Source organism: Vombatus ursinus, unplaced genomic scaffold, assembly GCF_900497805.2.
Source record: "Vombatus ursinus unplaced genomic scaffold, bare-nosed wombat genome assembly UNPS02014803.1, whole genome shotgun sequence".
NCBI classification, from domain to species: Eukaryota; Metazoa; Chordata; class Mammalia; order Diprotodontia; family Vombatidae; genus Vombatus; species Vombatus ursinus.
This window is the reverse complement of record NW_020954581.1, coordinates 2,375,783-2,401,504: the sequence shown is the minus strand read 5'-3', so window position 1 is coordinate 2,401,504 and position 25,722 is coordinate 2,375,783. Positions and strand designations below refer to the sequence as shown.

The following is a 25,722-nucleotide window of genomic DNA, read 5'->3' as shown; positions in this document are numbered from 1 at the left end:
GAGACTATTCACCGGAAGGTCAAATACTGAAGCTGAAGCTTAAATACTTTGGCCACATAATGAGAAGATGAGACTCACTGGAAAAGATCCCGATGTGAAAGACTGAAGGCAAAAGGAGAAGGGTATGGCAGAGGATGAGATGGATGGATAGTGTCATGGAAGCAAGAACATAAGCTTGGACAGACTCTGGGAGTTAGTGGAGGATAGAAGGGCCTGGCGTGCTATGGTCCACACAGCCACAAAGAGTCAGACATAACTGAACAACAAAATCTATGGCATCTAACAAAATGCCAGGCACATTGTAGGCACTTAATAAAACTTTGTTGAGTTGACTGGAAATTGCTGAGAGGCCTATTTAGGCTTGATGTAAAACTTCCTAACAATTTAGGGTTATCTAAAAGCAGAATGACTTGCCTTAGGACGTAGTGGTATTCAGCACTGAAGGACATCAATCAAAGGTCCATTGATCACTTATCAGCTGTATTGTAGAGACAGTTTTTGTTCAGGGAGAAGTGGGTTTGGAAGACCTTTGAGATACCTTCTAACTCTGTGATTCTGTGATTTGTTGGTCAGTATTCCTGATTAGGATTAGGATTTCTGCAGCTCCATCTCTTAGCACAATATGCCCAAAGAATTCCTAATTTATTCCGTTGGAAGTGGTATTTTTCTAATTTGGCTTTAAAATGGTCTTCCTGGTGGCAGCTTCATACTTCCTTGAAAAATTGCATGTTTTCCAGACTTCAACTTATATATTAAGATGTCTTTGGGATAAATCATGACATTCCGGATAAGTATGTTTGGTGTTTATAAATTACTAAAAGGTGGTGGGAGGATTGCACAGTCCAGACTACCTCTATTTTGTCTGTAAGGCCACTTTTCATTCATTCCTCATGGCAGACGTCCACCAGGTTATATTCTCCATTAAATACAGTTTAATGAGTACTGTGGACTACTGTAATTTATCCAGGTGGTCCAAGATTAATAGCCAGAAGTACTAGTCTCAGATGGCAATTGCATCTGGGTTGGATGGTCTAAGTCCCTTTAAGAATTAACAAGGTATCATGACCTGGGCACATTTACTGTCTTAGCACTCAAAAGTCTAGAACAGTAACACAGAGTTAGGTTAAAGACAGGACAAGGTCCTTTACAGGGAAATACAAGATAAGTGTAATAAACAAATAAACAAATGAATTAATTAATAAATAAATGAATAAATGAACAAATGAACCCAAGCAGAAAGTTGGGATTAGAAGCCAACAAATATTCTGAAGTCACTCATGTAGAGGCATGAAACAGAGCTGGCTCGATACGGCTCCACAAATGGCCTCATCAGGGAGCTCACACTATTGGCTCAACATGTTTTCCTTCACCAATGATTCAGGTTTTGTGCTGATCCTTATCAGTGCCTGCCCATGTCTTTGCTGAATGGGCTCCAGCACCGGCTTTGGTGCAGGTGCTGCACACTGAGGAGGAATCCTGAGTATGGGAGAAAAAGCAGTAGAACCAAGGGGGAAATGCTCCCTAAAACTTACTGTCACCCCCCCTTAAAAACAGGTGCTTAGGGTACAGCTTTATCACTCTGCCCCTCCGATACTGGTTTAACACAGCTGCCAGTCATTTCCTAGGGCTCAGGCACAACTCTTCCACTCCTAGTCAAGGACCTTCCAGGCCTCCCTGTTGTCCATGGAATAAAATACAGATTCCTCAGTCTGGTGTTTTGGGCTCTCTATTATGTAGCCCCAGTCTGTCCTTACCACCTTAGGTCACATACCTTCCATTCATCTGCAAGGTTCCAGGCTGACTGACGGATATCTTCTCCCATCTCTTTGCATTCACAAGGACCATACCTTATTCCTGGGCCTTGTTCCCTCATATCTCTGCCTGTTGAAACCCCTTTTCCTTCAAGGTTCAACTCATTTAACACCTCCTGTGTGAAGCCTTCCTTGTCCCCACCTTAAAGTACCCTCTACCTCCTCAAATCACTTCTAAGGGATTTGGCACCACTGCCTTCCACTTATACTCCACCCAGTAGAATGGAGGCCCTACGGTGATTGTATCATTTTTTTCTCGTGTCTTTGGAATTTTCACAGTGACCTGCATGTAGTAGATGCTTAATTAATATTTGTTGACTTTGATTAGTTTGAACCAGAACAATTATATTTTCTGTTGTGGAACAATGAATTTTGGTTGGTCCTTTGGATGCTAAAATTGTGGTAATATCTTTTTTTAAGCATAAACCTATAATTTTATTGGTGTAGATAACACCTTCATGAGGAAACTTAATACTAGTGGGTAACTTTTCTGCAATATAGTCTTTCACTGAGAGGTTAAAGGACTTGCCTGGATCAATACAGGTAAGTATACGTCAGAGGCAGAAGTAGAATTCAGGTCCTCCTGACTCTAAGACCAGCTTTCTGTTCACTTCTGCACACTTCCACTCATCCTATTTTTATAATTTGGGTTTGCAAGGTTAGAACTTAGGAATCTGTTTCCTTCTAGATGCATCACCTGAGATCAGAATACATAACCATCAGGTCAATTGTGATGCCTTGGTTATTATATTCCCATAATTTGAACAGAAAGGCACAGATATAATTGCCTAAGAGAGTTTAGCATACATTTCTACTCAATTTTCCTCATAGTTCTTTTTCCCTTTGAAACAAATGACTTCCCTCTGTCCTAACAATGAAGTCTGATGACTTTGACTCACCTACTAGTTTGCACTAATCAAAAGAATTCTTATCACTTTGTACTCAACTGCTTGATTCAGTATTGAAAATCCCAATTATACAGAGAGCTAGAGACATAGAGTTCATGACTACTTATGTCTTACAGTTTGGGTTATTTTTCTGGTTGGGCTTTGTGATTTCATCTACATAGGAAATACTCTGGTGTGGAAATCCCCACTATGGATGTAGGTCAACAATTTATCTGCAACTCAGTGTCTTAGGGAATTGTTGAGGGCATTAAGCAATAGCTTAGATCCTCTATTTACCCCTGTGAAAACCTGTGACAGGGTGCTTCATAGCTTCTTGATTAATCATTTTACCTCAGGCCTTTGCCTTCTGAAGCAACAGGATTCATAATTAGTAATTTATATTGAATATGGCTTATGTCTCTGCACCTGAAATTTTCCTCAGAAAGGTCAGTGACTCTCTACTTGCTAAATAAAATGACCTTTTCCTAGTCTTTATTCTTTTGGATCTTTCTAGAGCATTTGATACCTTGATCATCTACTTCTTCTTAAAACTTTTTTTCCCAACACATTACCATTTCCTTACTGGCTCTGCCTCCTACCACCTAAATGTCAATGTTCCACCAGTCTCAATCCTTCATCCTGTTCCCCCTGTTAAGAACTCATCAACTCTGTAACTTCAGCTTTCATCTGTTTGGACAATTTCCAAATCTAGATATCAAGAACTGAACTTTCTCTGAATTCCAAGCACATTTTCTATTAATTTACTTATTTTTAGTTTTCAACATTCACTTCCACAAGATTTTGAATTCCAAATTTTCTCCCTGTCTCATCTCTCTCCCCACCCCAAGACTGTGTGCATTCTAAATACCCCTTCCCCTAATATGCGCTCCCTTCTATCTCCACCCCCCACCTTCTCTTATCCCCTTTACCTTCCATTTTCCTGTAGGGCAGGATAGATTTCTATATCCCATTGCCTGTATATCTTATTTCCCAGTGCATGTGAAAACAATTTTTAACATTTGTTTTTAAAACTTTGGGTTCCAAATTCTCTCCTTTCCTCCCTCTCCACCCACCCTCATTGAGAAGGCAAGCAACTTGATATAGGTTATACATGTGTAGTCATGCAAAACACTTCATTTCCCTTCATCCTATCCCACCCCGTTTATTCTCTTTTGACCCTGTCCCTCCTCAGAAGTGTTTGCTTCTGCCAATCACATATTTTCAAGGGCTTAGTAGACATTTCCACTTGTATATCTTATCACATCAAATGTTACATGTCTAAAATGGAAATCACCTTGAAAAATGACCCCAAATATTAATTTAGATGCAATTTATTTTGAGGATATAGTCTAACTTTGGCAACAAAACAAAGAAAAAGAAAGTGAATAGTTCTGAGGGACATATGGAATTACTCCAAAATCAGAGACAACAGAGTATCATAAGGGGTAGTCAAAGATTGTAGCAACTAATTATAAAGAAATAAAAATCTTATAGACAGGTTGTTGTAATATCGCTAAGCCTCTCTTCACCTGTTAATGAGGAAGGTTGGACTGAATGACTCTGAAGGTCCCCTCTGAGCTCTAAATTCAGTGATTCTGGGATAAGTAAAAATGCATGTTCTCGTCTATTTCACAGAATAGTCTTATAATCCAGATCACTGAAGTACAGCATGCAATTGACCAACTGAAGAGAAAACTGGACACTGACAAAATGAAACTCATGATAGAAATTAAGGTAATTTTGTTTTCTACTAATCGTATAAATTATTCCTTAAAATACAACATTTTTATACTTATATTGTAAGAGGATACTTAGGGTTGATTATTTTGTGATACAGCAAAATTAACTCTTCCCAACAAACAAACAAGTGCTGAATTGGGTTGTTAGATCATTTAAATAGTCCTACTTGCCAAAAAGATTAAAGTCCAGATTAAAGTCCAATGCTCACTATTTAGCATAGACTGAGGCAGAAATCCATCTTAATTAGTGAAACTTCAGAGCTATAGAACATTTTCTTTTTCCTCAAAAAAATGTAGTTTTACTACTTTAAAGTTTGTAACATGCTCTAGGCTAAAAAAAGGTTAATGGGAAATTTTGCCAAGTAGAGATTTTGGACCTACTTTGAGTACATGTGATATTAATCACATATGTAACTAAAACATCATCATATGATGCTCATGTTATCTAGTATAAATGTGGAATGCGGCATTCTATCTTAAGCAAATATTCTTGCTAATAGAGAATTATCACATATACCATATTGTTTACCACTTTACAAAGAATTAAAATACTTAATATTAAAACAAAAGGGACTAAGAATGTGTTTGTTGTTCAGTCGTTTCAGTCATATCTGAGTCTTCATGACCCCATTTGGAATTTTCTTGGCAAAGATCCTGGAGTGGTTTACCACTTCCTTCTCCAGCTCATTTGACAGATGAGGAAACTGAGGCAAACAGGGTTAAGTGATTCACCCAGGGTCGCAGAGCTAGCAAGTGTCTGAGGCCTGACCTGAACTCAGGTCTTCCAGATTCCAGACCCAGTGCTCTATCTATGGCTCTGCACAGCTGCCCCCAAGCATGAGGATACAATTGTATACATTTGTCTGTTTTTGATGCTACCCAAAACCAGTACATTCCTGACTTATAAATGCACCAGCATATAATTGGACTATAGAAGAAAAAAATCTTTTTTTTTTTAGATCCTCTCTATATAAGGACATTGTACCTGACCATTGGTCTTTCCTTATAATCAGCACTAATTGATATGGTCAAATCAATTATATGTCAACCAGTGACCAGTGAGATCACCCAGGGAAGATAAATATTTTAACTGTAAATATCTGGCCTGCGGTTGACTGTAATATTATGAAATGCAATGTGTATGGAAGGGGGCACTGGCCCCAGAGTCAAAAGGCCTGGGTTCAGTTCTAAGGTGATCTTTACTCCCAGAATGACCAAATAATAATAATAATAATAAAAACATAGTGCTTTAAAATTTGCAAAATAACATTTTCATCTGAGCTTCATAATCACCTTGTGAACTAAGTAATACTTACATTATCTGCATTTTACAGATGAAGAAACTGAGACTCAGAAAGTTTAAGTGACTTGCACATGGTCACATAGGTAGTGAGGACACTTTCTAATAAGTCCAACACTCATCTGCTATACAACACTGCCTCGCTTAAGGACAAGTCACAACCACCACGAGCATCAGTTTCTTGATCTTTAAAATGGGGATAATACTTCTACTATCTACCTCATGGGGAGATTATGAGCAAAGTTCTTTGGAAACCTCAAAGTTTAAATAATTGTGAGCCATTATCCAAATTGATTGATCAAGAAATTTCTTTATAAAGATCCTTGCACCACCCATACAGTAAAGGTACTGTATCTAATTTTAAGTAACATTGTATTACCTTAATACTATATTGGTGTCACTGGTGTGGATATTCCCTCCACAGTGGGGATCAGAGCTCCTCTATGGCTTTCAGGACTTACTGAGGGCAAAAATTTGATTATTTTGTGGCCAACCTGGCAACTGGTTTCTAAATTGTGTAAGGATGGTCTTCAGACAATAGACAGTCATTCACCACTAAGGCCACACTTAAAAACCCTTTCCAACATGGTGGTACATGCCCAAGCTTCGGACCTACTGACATAGCCGTGAGGAATGCCACTTCTATGGCAAGATAAGGCATTCAAAGAGGACTTAATAGGTATTTATTCTAATGTGTGTTCTAATGACAAATCCTCACCTTCTGGTATGTTAAATGGGCAGGAGATAATATATGTTAATCACTCTCCCAACCTTTAAAGCCCTATCTAAATATTGGTTATTCATTATTATTAAAATACTGTCATTTAGTGAAATCTCATTTTGAAATTTGAGCAGAGAACATAAACTGGTATCTGGTCTTTCATTGTAATAAAGAAAAATTTTTTTTAGCAAAATATGGTATTATTTCAGTATGCTATGTGAAGCCTAAGAACTAGCTATGAATATCACAGTAAAATTTTGCTGTTCAGCAACCTAGTTTTTGTCCCCTGAAAGTTAAAGGCAGTAGACAGGGAACAATGGTATTAGGGGATGAGAACACAGAAGTCCATTGAAACTGCTGCTTAATTATGGTAGCCACTGTACTGCATGATTATTGTGAGCACCTTCAGAATACCAATGTGAGATTTAATTAATCTTTGAAAGGTACTTAAAATCATTTCAACCTAGATCTCATCTGGGAGCCTTCCTTTACAATTTCCAATTCTTTTTGCAGATGAGAAAACAAGCAATTTCAGACAGACGAACATTAAAAATGGAACTGGAACAAAAGAAAATGAAAGCATCTTTAAGCTCCTAGTCATATGTATTTACTTAGAACTGTCTTATTTTTCAAAATGTTTAGACTTATTTGAAGACTGTCCATCCATTGTTCTTGCCAATGTTTCTTTATAAGCCTTGTATCTCTATTCCATTATTTTTCATATTGAGTTTATAAAGTGACTCAGGAAATGTTAAGCACAGTATACTTCTTCAATACTTTGAGGATCTGTGATTTTGTCAGAGTGGGTACTCCTTCCACTAAGAAAGATCACACCCCCTCCACAAGTTGGAAGATGAACTCTAAGAGTAGCTTTGGTAAAAAAAAGAAAAAGAAAAAGAGAGAGAGAGAGAAAGAGAGAAAGGAAGAAAGAGAGAAAAAGAGAGAGAGAGAGAGCAGTGAAAAGCCAAGTAATTTGTTCAGGGCATTATTTAGTTATTTTTGAGTATTTCAAGATGACTGGACTTCATTTTACAGTAAAGTATTTCATTATTCTATTGCTGGGTTTAAGATAATTCATCTAGGAGTTAAGAATAAAGGTCCATTATTAGTCTTAGCAAACCACCACGTCTTGGTACAAAAGGCTACACTGATTTTTTTTTTATGTAACCCTGATAATTAAAAGAATAATCCTTTGTTTTATTTTAACTAAACAGTCGCCTAAGAATCTAAGACTGAGGAAATCGAGTTTACCATTTGGAGCACTCAAGAGGAAACTCCTGGGATTAGTATCCAAGAAGTATCTTATTAACATATTTTAGAAGCATAGAAACCATCAGTAATTCAAAATAGACTATGAATTATCATCCTTTTGACTGGATGTTCCAGGCATTCTGCTATTAGCAGCCATGTAAATTGGAAGCAGAGATCTTACATATGCCCTAGACCTAGAAAGGACGGTCAAATTTTACCTCCTTTTATTCTGATTAATAGGAAAAACAGTTAGGAAAGATTAGATTTATGTGAGTCCAGGGTTCATAGGAATAGGTTTGTAATGTCCCTAGACAGTTATACAGCCAGTACTATCGAAATGCAAATCATAATTTGATATAATGCTGTTGTTTTTATAATTCGCCATATGAAAAAGCAGAGGGTTCTGAAATGAAACCTGGCTAAAGAGTTAGGAAAATTCTAAATATTAAACTACTGTGTTTTAGAAAGAGAAACATCAGTTCATAAACTAACGTCATGAGGTTAAAATTAGAAGCAAAATCTCAATGTGGGAAAATATTGTAAATTTGAAACAAACAACTTAGCAATAAGGTTGTCAATGAATAAATTATAGATGCACAGAAAAGGATCTTAGGAGAATTGTTTCATCAAGAATAGCATAAGAATAATATCAGATTATCTACTAAGTTATCCCTATAGTAAATTTGATAATAATAAAATTCTTCTTGAAAATATCTGTCTCAAAAGCATAATTTAGCTGAAAATTTAGGCAACACCACCATACTAGTTTAAAAGAGTATCTTTTTTTTAAATTACCTGGGCCAATTCTATATCTTTTATCTTAAAGTCACCTGTCTAGAGGTTGGGATGAAGCAAAAGCAAGCCTCACAGGGCACTGAGGTGCTACCCGAAGAGAAGAATCACTAAGCCAATATCCCATCCTCCCTTTAACAATGCATTGGCCCTAAGGAGAAGACATTCTATATTAATTTTAATATTAGCTTTGTTGGACAAATAAAATTACAGAGTAAATTGCTTTTCAGAGAATAGGTTTTTTTTTAAAATATGTCCTAAGCAAACTAGGTTTCCCTTTACAAGTTTTAGAGCTTTCTGCATAGTTTATAAATACGTAAGCATACATGTTAATATCATGGACAAAAAGACATGCACATAATAAAATTATGAAAATACCGGTTTATTAAGTGACAGATAAAACATCTTATAAAATAAAGAAGATTATTTCATACTGAAAGATAGACTCATCTCTCAACTTTTGTGTTTCTTAAATGATGAAAATATATGTTTGAAATTCAACTTACAAGCCTTAAGCTGACAATTCAGTTATAGTTCTATTGGTACACCAATTATCAAAATGCTTCAGAATAGAATAGAACTATTTGGAAAGAAAACATTAACAAATTATTTTTTCAAGAAATAAGATGTAAAGTACAAACAGAATGACTTGAATTGTGTATTTTGAGCAGCGTTTTTTAATTAGTCCTTTACCCATTTACCTGTAAGGCCCTCCACATGTCCTTAGTTTGCTGTTTGGCTACCTCATCCCCAGAGTAGTCAAGACAGTTCCCATTCCACATCCCAATGCCCCTTAAGCCATGATCCCTTACAAATGCCGCCTTTAAAGAAATGCTCTTCGGGTTGTCATACCACACCTGATGAAAGTGGCCATCAGTGTCCTACACAAATACGGAAATATAGAACACCAAAATAAGGTCATAGAAAAAAAAAACAAACACCATTTCTTAAATCCAAAAAGAGAAGGCACCACTACCAGAGGCTCTGTTATTTTGTGGTTCTATCATTTTCCATACCACTGTTAATGGGCATTCATTGAAACTTACAGTCAATTACCCCTAAGTTATGACATATGGTCCATAAAGGAGCTTATTAATCAGTTGGTCCTCCATGTTTTCCCCTCCTTTCCCTGTCCCCCTCACTGGGGGCTCTGGGGCTCCTTCCTCAGTTTAGACAGCCCCAGCCAGGCTGTCTTAGCTCCTTCTAGCACCAGCAGAGCTTCTCAGAACTTCTCAGGCTGCTGGCTCAACTATGTATGGCAGCAGAAGGTTATTGCTAGGGGTGAAAGTAAAGGAGACAGAGAATACAGCAGACCAAGAAAGAATGGTTTTGATTGGAAAATGAGACCACTAGTTGTTTGTTTATTTCTTTGTTTTGGGGAGGAGGGTGTGGTGAGCAACTAGTAAAGTGTCTTCAAAAGCAATTTTTTTAAAAAAGTGTTCCCAAAATGTTTTGGATATCTGCAGTAGTACAGGAATAAAGCCTTTTATAGCTGGAGGACAATGGACAATATGAACTTGGATGTGTGAGTTCTGCCCATGTTTAAAAGAAAAAGTAGCATCACTTCATCATACTTTGGATTGCATTTATCTCTATAATTATTTCACACTTTATATTAAGGATTAAAAATTCTTAGAAATAACAAAATCATATATGTATATGCTTTACATATAAATATTTACTTATTAATATAAAAATTTTATTTATTTAAATATATTTGTATATTTACATAAATTATATTTATTCATGTATGTTTACATTATATATATATTTTATATATTAGGTCATTAATCAATATGCAGAATTTATGGCTAAAAGGGAAAGGCTTAATTCTGCAGATTAAGAACCAAAACTTTGGTTTGTCTTCCTTTGAATCTGACCAAGATTCAAGATGAAACTCTGAAGCTTTTCGACATTGTGGAGCAAAAGCACAGTATGGGATCAAAGAGTTAAAAAAACAACCACAACTTACGAGGAATTTAATGAAAACAGTTCTTTCAAAAGACAGTCACCCTTGTGCCAATTAAAAAAATCTAGTAAGTGCTGCTAAGATCTGTGAATTTTTGATCATCGTTTAAAATGACAAATATCATAAAATTTTGCAACTTTTTACTATTTCAAATAGCTCGAATTACTAAGCAGGAAACTGAAAGTCCTCTTTTGCCCAGAGTTTGATTCCAGTGTTTTTAAGGAAGATGGACATCATATTTCATATACTAAAATAACTGATATAAATATCTAGTAAGTTCTTACACGAGTATACACTATAATAAATAATATATATCAACTTAAAATCTCTTACCTTATAGTTATAATATGGGGCCTGCTGTTGGGCATTCCACTGGCTTCCAGAAAGGGAACTATTCACTTGCTGCATGATGGCCTTATAGGTCACCTGGCGGCCTGCAGCATCACTACATGGTGCCCCACGGAAAGGCACTTTGGGAATGGTGCAGACGTGATCCTAGTGACAAACAAGAACTTGAGTGTTAATCACTCTGAACTAAGTACAAGTTCCCAGAAAGATAAGCCTGGAAATCTGATTAATACTGACACTAGGGATAGATGTAATTGTGAGATTAAGCTTTTTTTCCCCTAAAATGAAAATGAGTAGATTCCAAGGGCCCACGTCACTGACAGAAAGTTACCTAAATCTGCCTCTTTGCAGCTTTCACCCATTTCTGTTAGTAAATCCCTCCTTGAGGACCAAGCAGAACCAGTATACTCTCTCTTTCACGTGACCGCTCATCACAGAACTGAAAACAATCCACATATCCTCTCTGAGTCTTCTCTGGGTCAAATGACTCCAGATCCTTCAACCAATTCTTATATCAAGTGAACTTAAATCTCTTTTTGCCTTTTTATGGGAGGGGGGGTGGTCTCCTCAGTGCTTAGCACAGTGCCCAGCACATTAGTAGGTGCTTAATAAATGTTTAGTGATTGACTAATTGATCTTAGTTGCCCTCCACATCGGATGCCCTCCAGCTCAGCCATATTTTTCCTAAATTTCCTAGTGTCCAGAACTGAACAAAATCTCTCAGATGTGGTTTGAACAGAGCAGGATACAATGGGACCACCATCTTCTTATTCCTGGGATCTCTGTCGCCCTTAATGTAATACATGATCAGTTAGTTTTATTTGGCAGCCATATCACACTGTGCACTCCCATTGCCCCTGCAGTCCACCAAAACCCCCAGCTCTCTGTCAGACCAGCCGTCTAAATCTGCCTCCTCCAACCTTCTCCTTGTGCAGTCGATTTTTAAAAAAAAAATCTATCATGCCATGATCTGTCCTCTAGAAACTCAAGCTACTCAGTTTAAAACCATATGTGGAAGCCAGAGAAAGAACTATGGAGTCTGAATGCAGATTGAAGCATACTATTTGCTCTTTTTTTTTTGTTTCTTCTTTCTCATGATTCTTCCCATTGGTTCTAATTCTCTCCAACATGACTAATATGAAAATATGTTCAATATGAATGTATATGTAGAGCCTATATCAGATTGCATGCCATCTTGGGGAGGGGGGTGGGGAGGGAGGTGGAGAAAATTTAAAACTCAAAATCTTCTGGAAGTGAATACTGAAAACTAAAAATTTAATTAATTAATTAAAACATATGTGCAAAAGTTTTATTTACTTTTTGTGAAAGAAAGCACACAGAAAAGGGAGATAGTATGAGAATAGATAGGAGAATGACCCGGAATTGACATGAAACAAAATGATCTTACCTCAGATAAATTCAGGCAATGATAATCATAGCCATACCAGGGAACACCCATTACAAGTTTCTTAGGGTCAATGTTCATCTTGAGATAGCTTTCATATCCTAATTAAAAAGAAAAGACACAATAAAACCCATGCTATCTTGACATTATAACCACGAGTTCTCCAACACCTAAAAACCTAGGGATGTCAAAAGAGGTACTATATATGCAAATTAATAATACTGTATTTGTCTAAAGTGACTTTTTAGATGTAGTTCCACAATAATAATCAATTCCTTCTTGTCTCATTTTTTTAAAAACTTCTCTTTGAATAGAAAAAAAAATTCATAAAAATGAGATTAAATTTCATTAGTCTACTTAAAAAACCTGCAGAACACTGACTTAAATAAACTAAAATAGTCATGTTCTAGGAAGAATAAAACATTACAGGAAAGCACACAAACCCTGTCTATTGACTTGTAAAACACCCTCTGGCCATCTTCATTCTCAAGTATCAGATAAGGCTAGCAAGTTGAATCTTTGGGAAATGATGATTTCAATGTGAATCTAGGCACCATCTAATCAATAAATTGTGTGTGCGTGCATGCGCGCGTGTGTGTGTGTGTGTGCGTGCATGTGTCTATGTTATAGACGAAGTGTTCGAATTACCATGCTCCCTTCTTGGCCAGCGCCTGGCTTCCAAATGAAGGCCACCTGGTCTAGGGGAAAAAAACCTCAGAATTAGAATCAGGTCTGGGCTGGCATGCAGCGTGCATCTTGTGCAACTTCACCTAAGTCCTTCCTTCTACCTTGGCCTCAGTTTTCTCAGCTGTAAATGAGGGGACTGGACCAAGTGACCACTGAGGTCACTTTGGGCTGAGAAAGATAAATTAAGTTGCATCTCCCCCCGTCAAATAGGACGACTATCCGCCCCATGAAGATGCATTGTATTCTCCAGGCTTTTGTTCCGTGTGTCGCCTGTGTCTGGCACATCCTCCCTCCCCTCCTCTTTTCACCTCCTGACTTCTGATCCATGAATACCTCGTCCATGGGGCCTTATTCAAGTCCCTTTTCAGGTTTCAAAATTAAATGAGAGATGTACTACTGTCGCTGCTTTGCTAATTTGTTCAAACTCCAGTGAAGGTATTTGGTAAAATGTAGATGATTGAAATGGATTTTACACTCAGAAAATCAAACTATTGAAGGATTTCACCATTCACTGCCCAGTCAACTCATTCACAGACCCACCCCACACCGCCACCGCCATTTATTCTAAATGAAATCCTGTTCTTACGTGTAGGTGATACTTTTTGAAACTGGACCATTAGTTGGTTATTTGCTAGGTTGAATACTATGTGTACTGCCAATACAATATTACTTCTCTAACTTTATATTTTAAGTCAATTCAGTTTCTATTCAACAAGTATTTCCTGGGTTACCAGAATATACAAAGTATTATGCTGTAAGGGAGGGAAAGAAGAATAAGACATAGTCTCTACCCTTATACAGGTGCCCCAAAAATCTTAGTGTAGTTCAAAGCTTTAATAGTGAAATAATCTCATTTTAAGAGCAAAGGGAGTGGTCTCTATTCAGGCCAATAGAGTAGTTTCTTTACATGAGCTTTAAAACCCAAGCACCAAAAATAACTATTAACAAATTTTCTAGCAACAAGCAGCCTACCTGTTTCAAGAAAGCATCAACATTGAAAGGATGTACAGGTGAAACAGAAAATCCAAAAAATCCTTTAGTGCTTGAAGCACTAGGAATAATATTGTCAGTGAGCAACCTTTTCCCAGGTCCTTACCTATTAAGGTCTGGTTATAGGGAGCATTGGCTGCTGCGATACACTCTGTCCAGATCTGACTTTGTTCATCATAAGACATCACAAAGAGGAAATCACAGGATTCTGCGATTCCACTGTAATTGTAGCATCTCTTGTCTATGCACTTTGGAGACCAGGCGACATCAAAAGTGACCTGCAGGGAAGAAACACAACGTAAGCCTAGAAAAGGATAAGGAGCTGCAGAGGCTCTTGCCCAGCTAGGAACTGGCCAAGGCAAGAACAGCCATCTCACAACGTGTATATAGTTCAGGTTTCAAACTAGACTGTTCAGAACTTAAAAAACAGAGCTTTGAAAATGCCTTCGTCTTCCCTGTAAGATCATCAGAGGCCACTTTTGGGGAGTCCTGTCCTTGTTCAATCTGAGTGCTGCTGCCTTGGTCTAGGCCTTCATCCCCTTGGGCATTTCCATTCAATTTAACATTTATTGAGCATCAACTATGGACCTCAAACAACTGTTTACTTAAATCCCTTCTTTCTTTAAGGTTCCACTTAAGTCCAAGGTTGGAGCATCCTGGACACAGCCAGTCCCTGTCTTCAGGCTGACATTCCATGGAGACACCAGGACCCTTTCAATCTTTGTCTGCCCCTCAGCTTAAAACCTCTCCCCACTCCACAACATTCGACATAGTCACAGAACAACATCCCTAAAATACAGCTTTCTAAGAAGTTACTCACCCAATTTAAAAATCTTCAGGACTGTAAATTCCCCATAATCGGACCTAATCTCCCCCTCTCAACCTCATTCTCTAAATGTAAACCCACAATGCAAGCCAATGGCAACAGTCTACCCATGGCACGCCATATATGAGTGTATTTCTACCTCTAGGCCTTTGTTCACATTGTCTAGGTGGTGCAGTGGACAGAGCCCTGGACTTAGAGTCAGGAAGACTAGCTATGTGACCCTGGGCAAGTCACTTAACCTCTGTCTGCCTTAGTTTCCTCATCTATAAAACGGAGATAATAACAGCCCTTACCTCCCAGGGTTATTGTGACAGAATATTTGTGATGCTCCCAGCAAACCTTAAAGCGCTTCATAATGCTAGCTACTTTTATGGCAGCTACACTGTTTCCCTCCACTCAGAACTTCTCTCCTCCTACTCAGTTTACCTAAACCCATTCGTTCTTCAAGGTTCAACTTGAATCTGAGACTAGAGCATCCTGGGCACAGAAAGGATGACTTGCTCTGATATGTCGGGCTTACTGGCTGCACTATTCATCTACGTGGCCTTGTTAGTTACATTTTAAAGTATGTGTCCTATTCCCCCCAACCAGATTATAAACTCCTTAAGGAGAAACCACAGCTCTTTAGGGTCCTTGGAGTACTTTGCCCACAGTAGGGACTCACTAAACGTTTATGAGGATAGTACAACTGAGTTTGGTGCTGCTGGCCGTCAGGGAGGAGACACCTTAACATGGTTATAATCCGTCACACAGAGTAGGTCCCATCAACTGTGGTCCCCTTGGCACATAATACCATGCCTACCTATGGAGCAAGAGAAACCCTTAACTCACAGTGTAAAAACCTTGTGAGAAAAGTAGCATAGAGAGTTTATATCTCTGAGAAACGCAGCCAGGGGGTGGGTATGTGAGGCAGGATTCAAACCTAGGTCTTCTAAGCTCCAAATCTGGCTCTCTCTCTCTCAGGAATGCTGCCCCGCTCCCTTTTTCCCTTGTTGCTCCCTGCCCATAGACCAAAACACCTTCCTCCTTTGTCAGACTTTAGGGTGAGATTCTATAGCTCATCCTGAAAAAGGGGATGGCTGTCTGGGCTTGACTAAGCAGTTGCTGGATTTCAAAAATTAAAATAGGATTTGTCTTTACCTGTGATCCCTCAATTTCCCGATGGAAGGCTTCTGTCGTTTCTTTAACTAAAGCTGTCAAGGCATAATATTCAGGGGATGACTCTTCAACTTCTTGTTCTATGTCTATATTAATTCCATCCATGTATTGTTTTTTGGCCAATGTGAGTTGTTTCGCTATCCAGGCTTCTCTGAAAGTAGGCTCAACGATATTCTTTAAGGGGACATCTCCTATGGAAGAAATACGTATTTAGCCAAAAAAAAGTTCCACTCCTTAATGACATCTGTTTTACAATCTCCAGAACTTTGTGAGATCAAAGTCCTTTAAGGACACCACATAATATTCTGGAATAGTTACTCTCCTTTGAGAGTTCTCCACATGGAGAAATGATGTACCAAGAGCATAGAGCTTATATCTCATTAATTTACAAAATAACCCATCCAGACACTAAGCATAATTTAAAAACAGAGAAACTGTGGGCTAAGAGCCTAGACAAAGGTTGTTATATTAATTAGATACAGTCACAGTGCTCAGGATCACATAATGAGTTACGCAACCCTTTAAAAGGATTCACATTTGTGAAATGAATCAGACAGTATCCTAGGAGAATTTTTATAATTATTGAAAACATCAGATGGTGGGAATAAAGAAAGAAAACCTAGAAATGAGACAGGACTATAAAGACATAAGGAGAAAAAATTTAAAGTTATACAAAGGTTGAAATAGTTTGTGATTCTTGCAGTCTTTCTATTGATTCTACCCTGAAGTCCCTATAAGATAAGTCACTAACCTTTTAGTACTACCCTGGATCCTTTTGAATGGGCAAAACACAAAAGTTCAGGGTCATACTTTCCAAAAGCTGCCACTGTTGTGATCTGGGACCAGTCATAAGACTTCCAGGCTTTTCCTCCAACATCAAACACAAACACCTGTAAAGACCAACAGAAAAGGTAAAATTATAGAATTTAGAGGCGAGAGATTCTGGAAGCCACCTATTTCAACTCATCCCTAAAAAGATCCCACAGTGTGACATCCTCAGTAGTTCTAACCTTAGCTCAAAGACCTCCAAGGAGGTGCACCCACCACCTCCCGCCACAGCCCATTACCTTTGGACAACTCTTAATTGTTGGGGATCATCAAGGCTGACATCAAGCCCAAATTAGCCTCTCTGCAATATCTACCTGTTATTTCTAGTTTTGCCCTCTCTGGCCAAAAAGGAACAAGTCTCATCTCTTTCCTGCATGACAGACATGTTATTGTCCTTCAGTGGTTTCAGTTGTGTCCGACTCTTTGTGACCCCATTTGGTGTTTTCTTGGCAAAGATACTTGGTTGGTTTGCCATTTCCTTCTCCAGCTCACTTTACAGATGAGAAAACTGAGGCAAATAGGGTTAAGTGAATTGCCCAGGGTCACATAATGAGTTACATAACCCTTTAAAAGGATTCGCATTTGTGAAATGAATCATAATATGTCTGAGGCTAGATTTGAACTCAGGAAGATGAGTCTTCCTGACTCCAGACCCAGCACTCTATCCATGGTGTCATCTAGATGTCACCGGTCCTCTTTGACAACAAAAGATGAACAACAACAACAGTGCCTGGCGCATAGTAGGTTTATTGAATTGAATGACAGCCCTCCACCTTCCACTTGCCCCTCCCAAGCACCAAGAGTCTTCTCTTTCCTGGGCTGAATATTCCCAATCCTTTCCACCAAGCTCATTGACTCAAGGCCCTTTACTATCCTCGTTGCTCTTCTGTTTGATCCAGTTTATCAATGTCCTTTAAAAATTATGGTACACAAAACCATCAATCAATCAATCAATCAATAAACATTATTATTTAAATTTATTAATTTATCATTCAAAACTAAACACAATACTCCAAATGTTGTCTCACCAAGGTAGAACCCAGAGGATTTATCACCTCCTTATTCTGGCATGTTCTCACAGCCCACAATTGATTTTTTTTGGTTGCTACATCCCATGGATGACTGACATTGAGCTTTCAGTCTACTCAACCCCTAAATATTTTTCAGTCAGTTTATCTAACAAAAATGACATCTTCGCCATCCTTTCCATAAGTTCAAAAGATCAAATTCACAAACTCAAGACGTTACCTCTATCCTTGTCAGATTTAATCTGATTCTAGGGTTTAATCTGAATCCAGGTCTCTAATATGTCAAGATCTTGTTGGATTATGTCATTTGGTGTGTTAACTGTCCCCCTTATGTTTGTGTCTCCCAAAAATTTGATGAGCATGCCATCTTTATCCAAGCCATTGATAAAAATCTTAATACAGCATATGAATAGACACAGATCTGAGGGACACCACACTGAAGACCTGCCACGTTTCACATTGACCCTTTAATGACTATTCTTTGAGTTTGAATTATCATCTAATTCATAATCTCCCATCTATTCTATTACAATAGTATGAGATACTTTAAAAACAAAATCTTTGATAAAATCTAGGTAAACTGTATCTATAGCATCCCTTCACTACCCTGTTCTGCTAGTTTAATAACCCTATCAAAAAAGGGAATAAAGGTTAGTCTGGCATGACCTGTTCTTGATGAAGCCATGTGAACTCTTGGTAATCATTGCTTCCTTTTCTAGATATTCAGTAACCATCTTCTTCCCCCCACTCGAGGCAACCGGGGTTAAGTGACTTGTCCAGTGTCACAATGCTAGTAATGTTATGTGTCTGAAGCTGGATTTGAACTCAGGTCCTCCTGACTCCTGGGCTGGTGCTCTACCCACTGCGCCACCTAGCTGCCCCAGTAACCATCTTTTTAATCAGAATTTTCCTAGAAACTGAAATCAAGCTTACCATAGGAAGCCACATAGTGTGTTCCCTTTGTCCCCCCCCCCCCCACTTTTTTTAATCAGGAGAACAACCACAGACTTATTATAATTCAAACTTACATGAAACTATAATGGTGCACCACTTTTTAAGGCCCATTGCAGGGAATGTACTTAAGAGGTTAAATTTATACCTCTAGGATCTATGATTTCCCTGGTGTGCGTACTCCCTCCACTGGTCACAATCCTTCACTGACTTAGTGGAAGATCTTTGAGGATGCTGGGCTGTAAAATTTCATCGCTATGTGGTCAACCAGGTGATCAGCCTTTCCATATTCAGCTAGGCTGGTCCCTTTCTAAAATATATGTGCCCTAACTGATATCAAATTGCTTGCCTTCTCAAGGGGAGGGGAAGAGAGGGTGAGAATTTGGAACTCCAAAATTTAAAAAAGAAATGATACAATTAATTAATTGAATATATGTATATATGTATGTATTTCCTCTGGTGACCACACCTCCAAAACCCAGGATTGTTTAAACTCAAGGCCATAACGGGGCCTGGGAGAAGCACCTTAACAAGAGTAAAAGTTACCCCATGATAGAACAAGATAAGGCTGATAATTTATACCACAAAACTTTAAAAAATGACCTGATTTTGATTTTAACCTGGAAGGAGAAAGGATGACACAAAAGAGAAATGTCTAATCTAATTCTGGTACTAAAGGCTTCAAATTAAGAACCTAATAAGAGGAAAGAGTAATTTACCATAAACATAAATTTCATTTATTTTAATTATTCTTTTTCAGGAAGCCTGCAACTGCTGCTTAAACTAATGAAATGTGCTTTGGGGTCAGTGGCCTTTTAGTGTCCTGGAAAAGTTACCCAGAAGGAGTTGATATCTGGGAAATTGACGATATAGATCAACATCACTTAGTATTTAATAAAGCTGTGCTTCCCAGACTACAGTGTTTCCAGTAATAGTTAAACATTCACCAACTCTTGTCTCTTAAGCAAGTTATAAAAATTTTGTTTACAGGTGATTTTAATGCCCATTGACAGAATCAATGTTCGGTAATGTCACATTAGATTACTTAGACGGTACATCTCTACCCAGGCTGTCCTTCAGACTTGGCCTTTCAACCTCACTGAGAGAGTAACAAATTCCTGGTACAAGCCTTGAGTATTTTAGAGAGAGACACATATGAGGATCATAAATTTTGGAGCTGGAAGGGTTCTTGGAGGTGCTCTAGTCCAATGGCCTCATTTTACAGATAAGGAGACTTGAGGGGCCCAGAGGAGTCCAGTTTCTTGCCCAAGGTCCGAGACACTGACAAAGCTGGGATTCACAACCAGGGACCTGAACCTTGAACCTGTTCTCTACATTGTCCTGTGGCAGAATCGACAATCCATCAATATCCTAAGCAATAAGGGGAGGTGTCTTCATTCAAAGTCAGGCACGCAAGGGATGAGTTTAGCCAAGCTGGAATAAATACAGATGCCGGGGGAAGCAGGATTGAGACTGGGGCAGCAGAAAAGCACGGTCAGGATAAATAAATGGTGAGGGGAAGAAGGGGGTAGGGAGACTGAGCCTTCCAACGGACCACTGGAGTTCTGCTGCCACACCAGGTCCTCGTTCTCCAGGTAACCCAGTTAGCTGTCTTGTCAGAGAGGAGACACAAACCAGCCCCCATGACATAATCCAAAAGACTGAACCTTTGGAATCGTCGACTGCCTGCAACCATCCCCTCCCCCCGTGTCACCTGGGCATGGAAGGCTGATCCCCTCTATGGAGGCAGGGAGGCAGCTCCTGAGTAGGGAGGGGTGCACTGGGAGTCACAAGACCAGGGTTCAAATTCAGCGCGTGTGTGTGTGTGTGTGTGTGTGTGTGTATGTGTGTGTGGTGGGGGGGAGGTGATGGACCCCAAACGTGTCACTTTATCTCTCTGGGGTTCAAGCTCCTCTTAGATAAGCGGAGGAGGCCAGATGACCATCACCTGTACATGCCAAAGCCCCTTGCCTAATCGAGGGCTGGGTCTTGGTCTGTCAAATGAAGGACTGGGTCCCCTGCCCCCCCTAAGGTCCTTGACGGCTCCCTGGGACTCAGTTTCCTCGCTTCTACAGTGAAAGTCAGTTTCAGGAGTTGGCATCCACAGGTCAATGTGCTCGATGGGAGTCATTTCTTTCTGGGTCTCAGCTTCCTCCTTCCAGTTCAGGATCAGGCCTCCTGCAGTTCTCTACCCCGCTGCAGGCCTTAGTTTCCTCCTCTGTGACATGGGGGAGGGAAGGGCTAGGTGGCCTCTGGGGTCCCTCCCAGTCCAGGTCTCAGTTTCCTCCTGTGTAAAATGAGGGGGGAGGGTGCAGTTTCCTCCTGTGTAAAATGAGGGGGGAGGGTAGAGGTGGCCTCTGGGGGCTCTCCTAGTCCAGGCCTCAGTTTCCTCCTGTGTAAAATGAGGGGGGAGGGCGCAGTTTCCTCCTGTGTAAAATGAGGGGGGAGGGTAGAGGTGGCCTCTGGGGGTCCTCCTAGTCCGGGGTCTCAGTTTCCTCCTCTGTGACAGGAGGGGTGGGGGTTGGGCCGGCCCAGCGCGCCCCGGCTCCCCGCCCCCCCTCGCTCCCCCGCCCGCCCCGCTGACTCGCTCTCCCCCCTCCCCGCTCCAGCCGCCTCGCTCCCTCTCTCCGCCGCCGCCTCGCTCTGCCCCTCGCCGCCTCGCTCTCCACCCCCGCCGCCTCGCTCTCCCCGCCCCCCGCCGCCTCGCTCTCCCCCCCCCGCGGGGCACGTGACCTCGCGCTGACCTCGAAGTCGCGGCTGTCGCGCACGGGGCGGCAGAGCGCGGACTCTTCGCACGGGCAGGGGTCGGCGGGGGCGGGCTGGGGGGAGGGGGCGCAGAGGCCCAGCAGCAGCAGCGCCCAGACCCAGGCCCGGGCCAGGCCCCCCAGCGCGGGGCGTCCAGACATCCTGCTTCCCCTCAGACCCCTGGAGCTCAGGAGCCACCCGTGTCGCGGACGGGTCGGTCACGAGGGACACCGCTGGCCCGGCCACGCCCCGGGTCAGGGCCCGGGAAGGGGAGTCCCGGCCCCGCCCCGGCCGCCCTTCCGCCTAGGCTCCCCGCCCCCGCCCGTAAGTGCCCTCGGCGATCCCTCCTTTCCGCTGCTCCTATCTCCTCGGATCACGTGGATGTGTCTGTTTGCGCCAGGCTCCCATAGACTGAAAGCTCCTCGAGGGCAGGCCCTGGCCTTTGCCTCTTCTGGCGTCCCCACCCCATAGTGGGGCGCCTGGCACCCAGGACGCACCCAATCCCCCGTGGCCCAGAAGCAGCGCACGTGTAAAAGGTTTGCAAAGTGCTTCTGCGTGCATTCATAACAATACATCGTGCTGACGACGGCCCAGGCTCTTCACAGTTATTTCATCCTTACACCATTGCTGTTGTCGTCCCTACATCCCCATTCGGGGTTTTCTTGGCAGGGATACTATAGAGGGTTGCCATTTCCTTCCCCAGTTCATTTTACGGATGAGGAAACTGAGGCAAACAGGGTGAAGTGACTTGCCCAGAGTCATACAACTATTAAGTGTCTGAGGCCCATACAGAGTATCCGACAAAGCATCTCCTTATAGAAAACTCTTTAGACGAGAATTCTAAAGAGATGGTGCTGCATGGCTGCTCTAACTATTGCACGTCCACATCAGCCCAGGATTCAGGCAACCTGGTCAGGTGTGTAGAAGACACACCTGGAAAAACTGGAACAGCAGCCGATATTGGAGCCGCCCCAGACTAGAAGAAGATAGCAACAAAGTAAGAAGAGCAGGCTGGCCCCAGTGCTTATCCCAAGCCCCCCCCCCTTTTTTTTAACCCCAATGCGCTTCTTCTATGCCTTAACTCCCAAATCCTCTACCAGCAAAGTGAAATGTTTCGTGTTGTTGTTTTTTTCCTTTCCATTAGATAAGAGTATCTGGGGCTTATTTTAAAATTAAATTATCCACACATAAGTATATTCCAACACACTGAGTCCCACTTGGTCTTGTCTGAAAAACACTCCCAGCCTTTGTTTAGATTCTTTCTACCTACCTGGAATGCTGGCCTTCCTCTTCTCTGCCTTATTCAAATCCTGCTAATTCTGGAAGTGTTCCCCTTACCTAAGTCCAGTTCTCTCTTCTCCAGTCCACATTGAAATTCCCCTTCTCTGAACTCATTTTTAAGCTTGGACCTCACAATTTAGCTCTTAATTGTTTACTAACTTGCATTTCCCAGCTAATCCCCAAATGTCTTGGTATTTAGAGCTGGCAGGCACCTCAGAGATCATCCTGTGAAACTCCGGGTTGTGTAGATGAGAAAACTGAGTCCCAGAAAAGTTAAGTGACTCACCCAAATACATACAGGCAATAAGTAGCCTGCATTATTCCATTCCTCCTTCTCCTTTTGCACTCTTTGCCCCAAACCAACTAGACTGTTTATTTTTCTCCCTATACAACATTTCAGATCTCTTACCTTGACACCTTTACTCTGGCTATCTCCATGCCTTGGATATACCATTCCTTGCCTGCCCACCCCACCGCCCAACACTTCCCTTCCTAGAACCCCTGGAGAAGAGATGTTTAACCTTTTTTGTGTGTGTGATGGAACCTTTGGGCAGCCTGGGAAAGCCAATGGAGCCCTTCTCAGAAGAATCTTTTTCAAATAATTGAAGGAAATGCTAGATTTTACAGATTAGTAAAAATAAATGGGTGGTTTTTTTTTTTCATCTAACTTCACAAAACCCCTGAAATCTTTCCACAGATCCCTTCAGGATTCATAGACCCAGGGTTAAGAACTGCCTGCCTAGATCCTTCCACGGCTGAGCTGAAGTGCCATCTCCTTCTCTGGTGTTGTTTTTCAGTCCTTTCAGTTGTGCCTGACTTTCCATGACCCCATTTGGGGTTTTCTTGGCAAAGATCCTGGAGTGGTTTGTCATTTCCTTCTCCAGTCCTTTCACAGATGAGGAAACTCAGGCAAACAGGGTGAATTGACTTGTCTGGGGTCACACAGCTAGGAGTCTGAGGCTGAATTTGAACTCAAGAAGATGAGTCTTCCTTACTCCAGGCTAAGTGCTCTATCTACTGCACCATCTAGCTGCCCCAGTTACTCCTTCTATAGACTTTTCCTAATTATCTCCCTTGTTAATATATCCCAACTCCCAATAAGCTTTAGTAACTTAAAACTGCACTAAGACTAATTACTTTAAGCTATGAAGGCTTAAAATTTGCACCACCCTATATCTGTTTACTTATAAACATGTAGTATCCCCGGAATAGAACATAAACTTGGTGAAGGTGGAAACTCTCTCACTTTTGTGTTTGTATCTCCCAAGGCCTAGCTTGGTGTCTAGTCTATAAGTAAGTAATAAATGTTTGTTAATGCTCTGTTGGGACAATGATCGCAGATGATTGGGAGAAGTCACAAGGTACTCAAGAACAAACAGGAAAATGGCTGATAGCCAAGATAGATAAAAAAGAGAAAATCTGGTTGCTCTTGGTAGGTTCAGGTCACCAAGCCCAGATGAGCTACAGCTTTTGGGACCTGAAAGAACTGGAAGATGTAATTGCTGAGCTCTTGTCACCATGTGTGGAGGCCAGGTTTGGGGGTGGGGGTGGCACACACCTGTTACAGGGGAGACTGAGGCTGCTGGATCAGATCTCAGGAGTTCTGAACAGCAGTAGGGCCAAAATGGACCAGGTGTGTCCACTTAAGTCCAGCACCAGTATGGCAATATGGCAACAATAGGTTGTCTAAAGGAGGGATGAACCTGTCCTCATCAGAAAACAGCATCTTGTCAGAACTTCTCTGTGGATCAGCAGTGTGATAGGGTCTGTGAATGGTCACTGTACTACTAACCTAGGAGATCTGGGGAGACCTGGAAAGAAGGAAGGAAGAAGGAGGGAGGGAGAAAAGGTTGAAAGGAGGAAGGGGGAAGGTAAAAGGAGGGAAGGAGTGAGAGAGGGAGAAAAAGGGGAAAGAAAGGAGGAAGGGAGGAAAGGAAGGAGGGAAGGAAAGAGGGAGGGAGAAAGGGGGAAAGGAAAGATGAAGGAGAGGGAGGGGTAAAAGAAAGGAAGAAGGGAGGAAAGGAAGGAAAGAAAGAAAGGCAGAAGGGAGAAAGATAGGAACAGGCCAAGAACTACAGAATTGGAGAACATATGTCTGATTTTCAGAAAAGAAAGAGGGTGGCTGCTGTAAATGATAAGCCAGTAAGCCTGACTTAAATCCCTGGCCAAATGTTGGAATGCGTTATTAAAAAGATGGTTAGTGACCATCTAGAAAAGGAAGCAGTTATCACCAAGAAACAGCATGGCTTCATCAAAAACAGGTTGCGCCAGATTAACCTTGTTTTCTCTTTTAAAAGGATTATTAAACCTATTGATCCAGAAATTCTTTAGATATAGTTTTCTCAATTTTAGTAGAACATTTGGCAAAGTTTCTTATGTTGTTGGTGGAGAAGATAGGAAGATCCAGGCTAGACGATAGTAGAATTAGATAGATTCATTATTGGATGAATGAACAAACCAGGTTTTATATCAGCCAGGCAGATTTCTACAGTAAAGAGCTCTAGGAATCTGTGTGTAGCCTGATACTGTTTAACATTTTTTATTAATGACTTAGATAAAGGTATAATTATTAATCATAATAATTCACATTTATATAGTTCTTGACAGAGAGTCTAGAGGCAGCTGCTTGTGAGACTCACAGAGGCTCATGGTACCCATTTCTTCCTATTCTGTACCCAGTCATTGGGTTGTCTGCTGGATTCATCACACAGGTTGTCTCAGTAGGGAAATTCCAATGCTTCATTCCAATATCACCAGATTTCCTAAGGAATGTTGATTGGAGTGAAGCACAGGGAGCCTAAATCCCCTACTGAAAAGTCAGACACGCCCAGAACAATACATACATACATACACACACAGATTCACATATGTAGGATACATTATGGGGGAGCTAGGTGGTGCGGTTGTAAAACCATGAAAAAGTTCTTCCCATGGTCCTATGGAGAATTTTATATCACAGCTTTCATCAAATGAAAATAACGAGAATACTAATTACAGCAGAACAT

The 25,722-nt window shown here is 40.8% G+C and overlaps 2 protein-coding genes across 3 annotated transcripts in view; one reads left to right on the top strand and one right to left on the bottom strand.

Moving 5' to 3' along the window:
* The window catches only part of SPATA1 (spermatogenesis associated 1), a 77,508-nt gene extending 68,720 nt beyond the window's left edge, over nt 1-8,788 (top strand). For both annotated transcript variants that reach the window (XM_027873953.1, XM_027873952.1), the window contains exons 12-13: nt 4,334-4,432; nt 6,972-8,788. In XM_027873953.1, coding sequence (XP_027729754.1) covers nt 4,334-4,432; nt 6,972-7,055 — 183 coding nt within the window. In that variant the 3' untranslated portion in view covers nt 7,056-8,788. The remainder of the gene's footprint in view (nt 1-4,333; nt 4,433-6,971) is intronic.
* A 79-nt stretch (nt 8,789-8,867) lies between these two features.
* Nucleotides 8,868-21,612, bottom strand: CTBS (chitobiase). Its single transcript, XM_027873954.1, has 7 exons — nt 21,436-21,612; nt 16,636-16,774; nt 15,867-16,075; nt 14,007-14,178; nt 12,227-12,324; nt 10,804-10,965; nt 8,868-9,382 (listed from the first exon to the last, which is right to left on the bottom strand). Exons 1-7 carry the CDS (start codon nt 21,595-21,597, stop codon nt 9,191-9,193), a joined length of 1,134 nt encoding a protein of 377 aa, XP_027729755.1. The 5' UTR covers nt 21,598-21,612; the 3' UTR covers nt 8,868-9,190.
* Nucleotides 21,613-25,722: the final 4,110 nt, after the last annotated feature.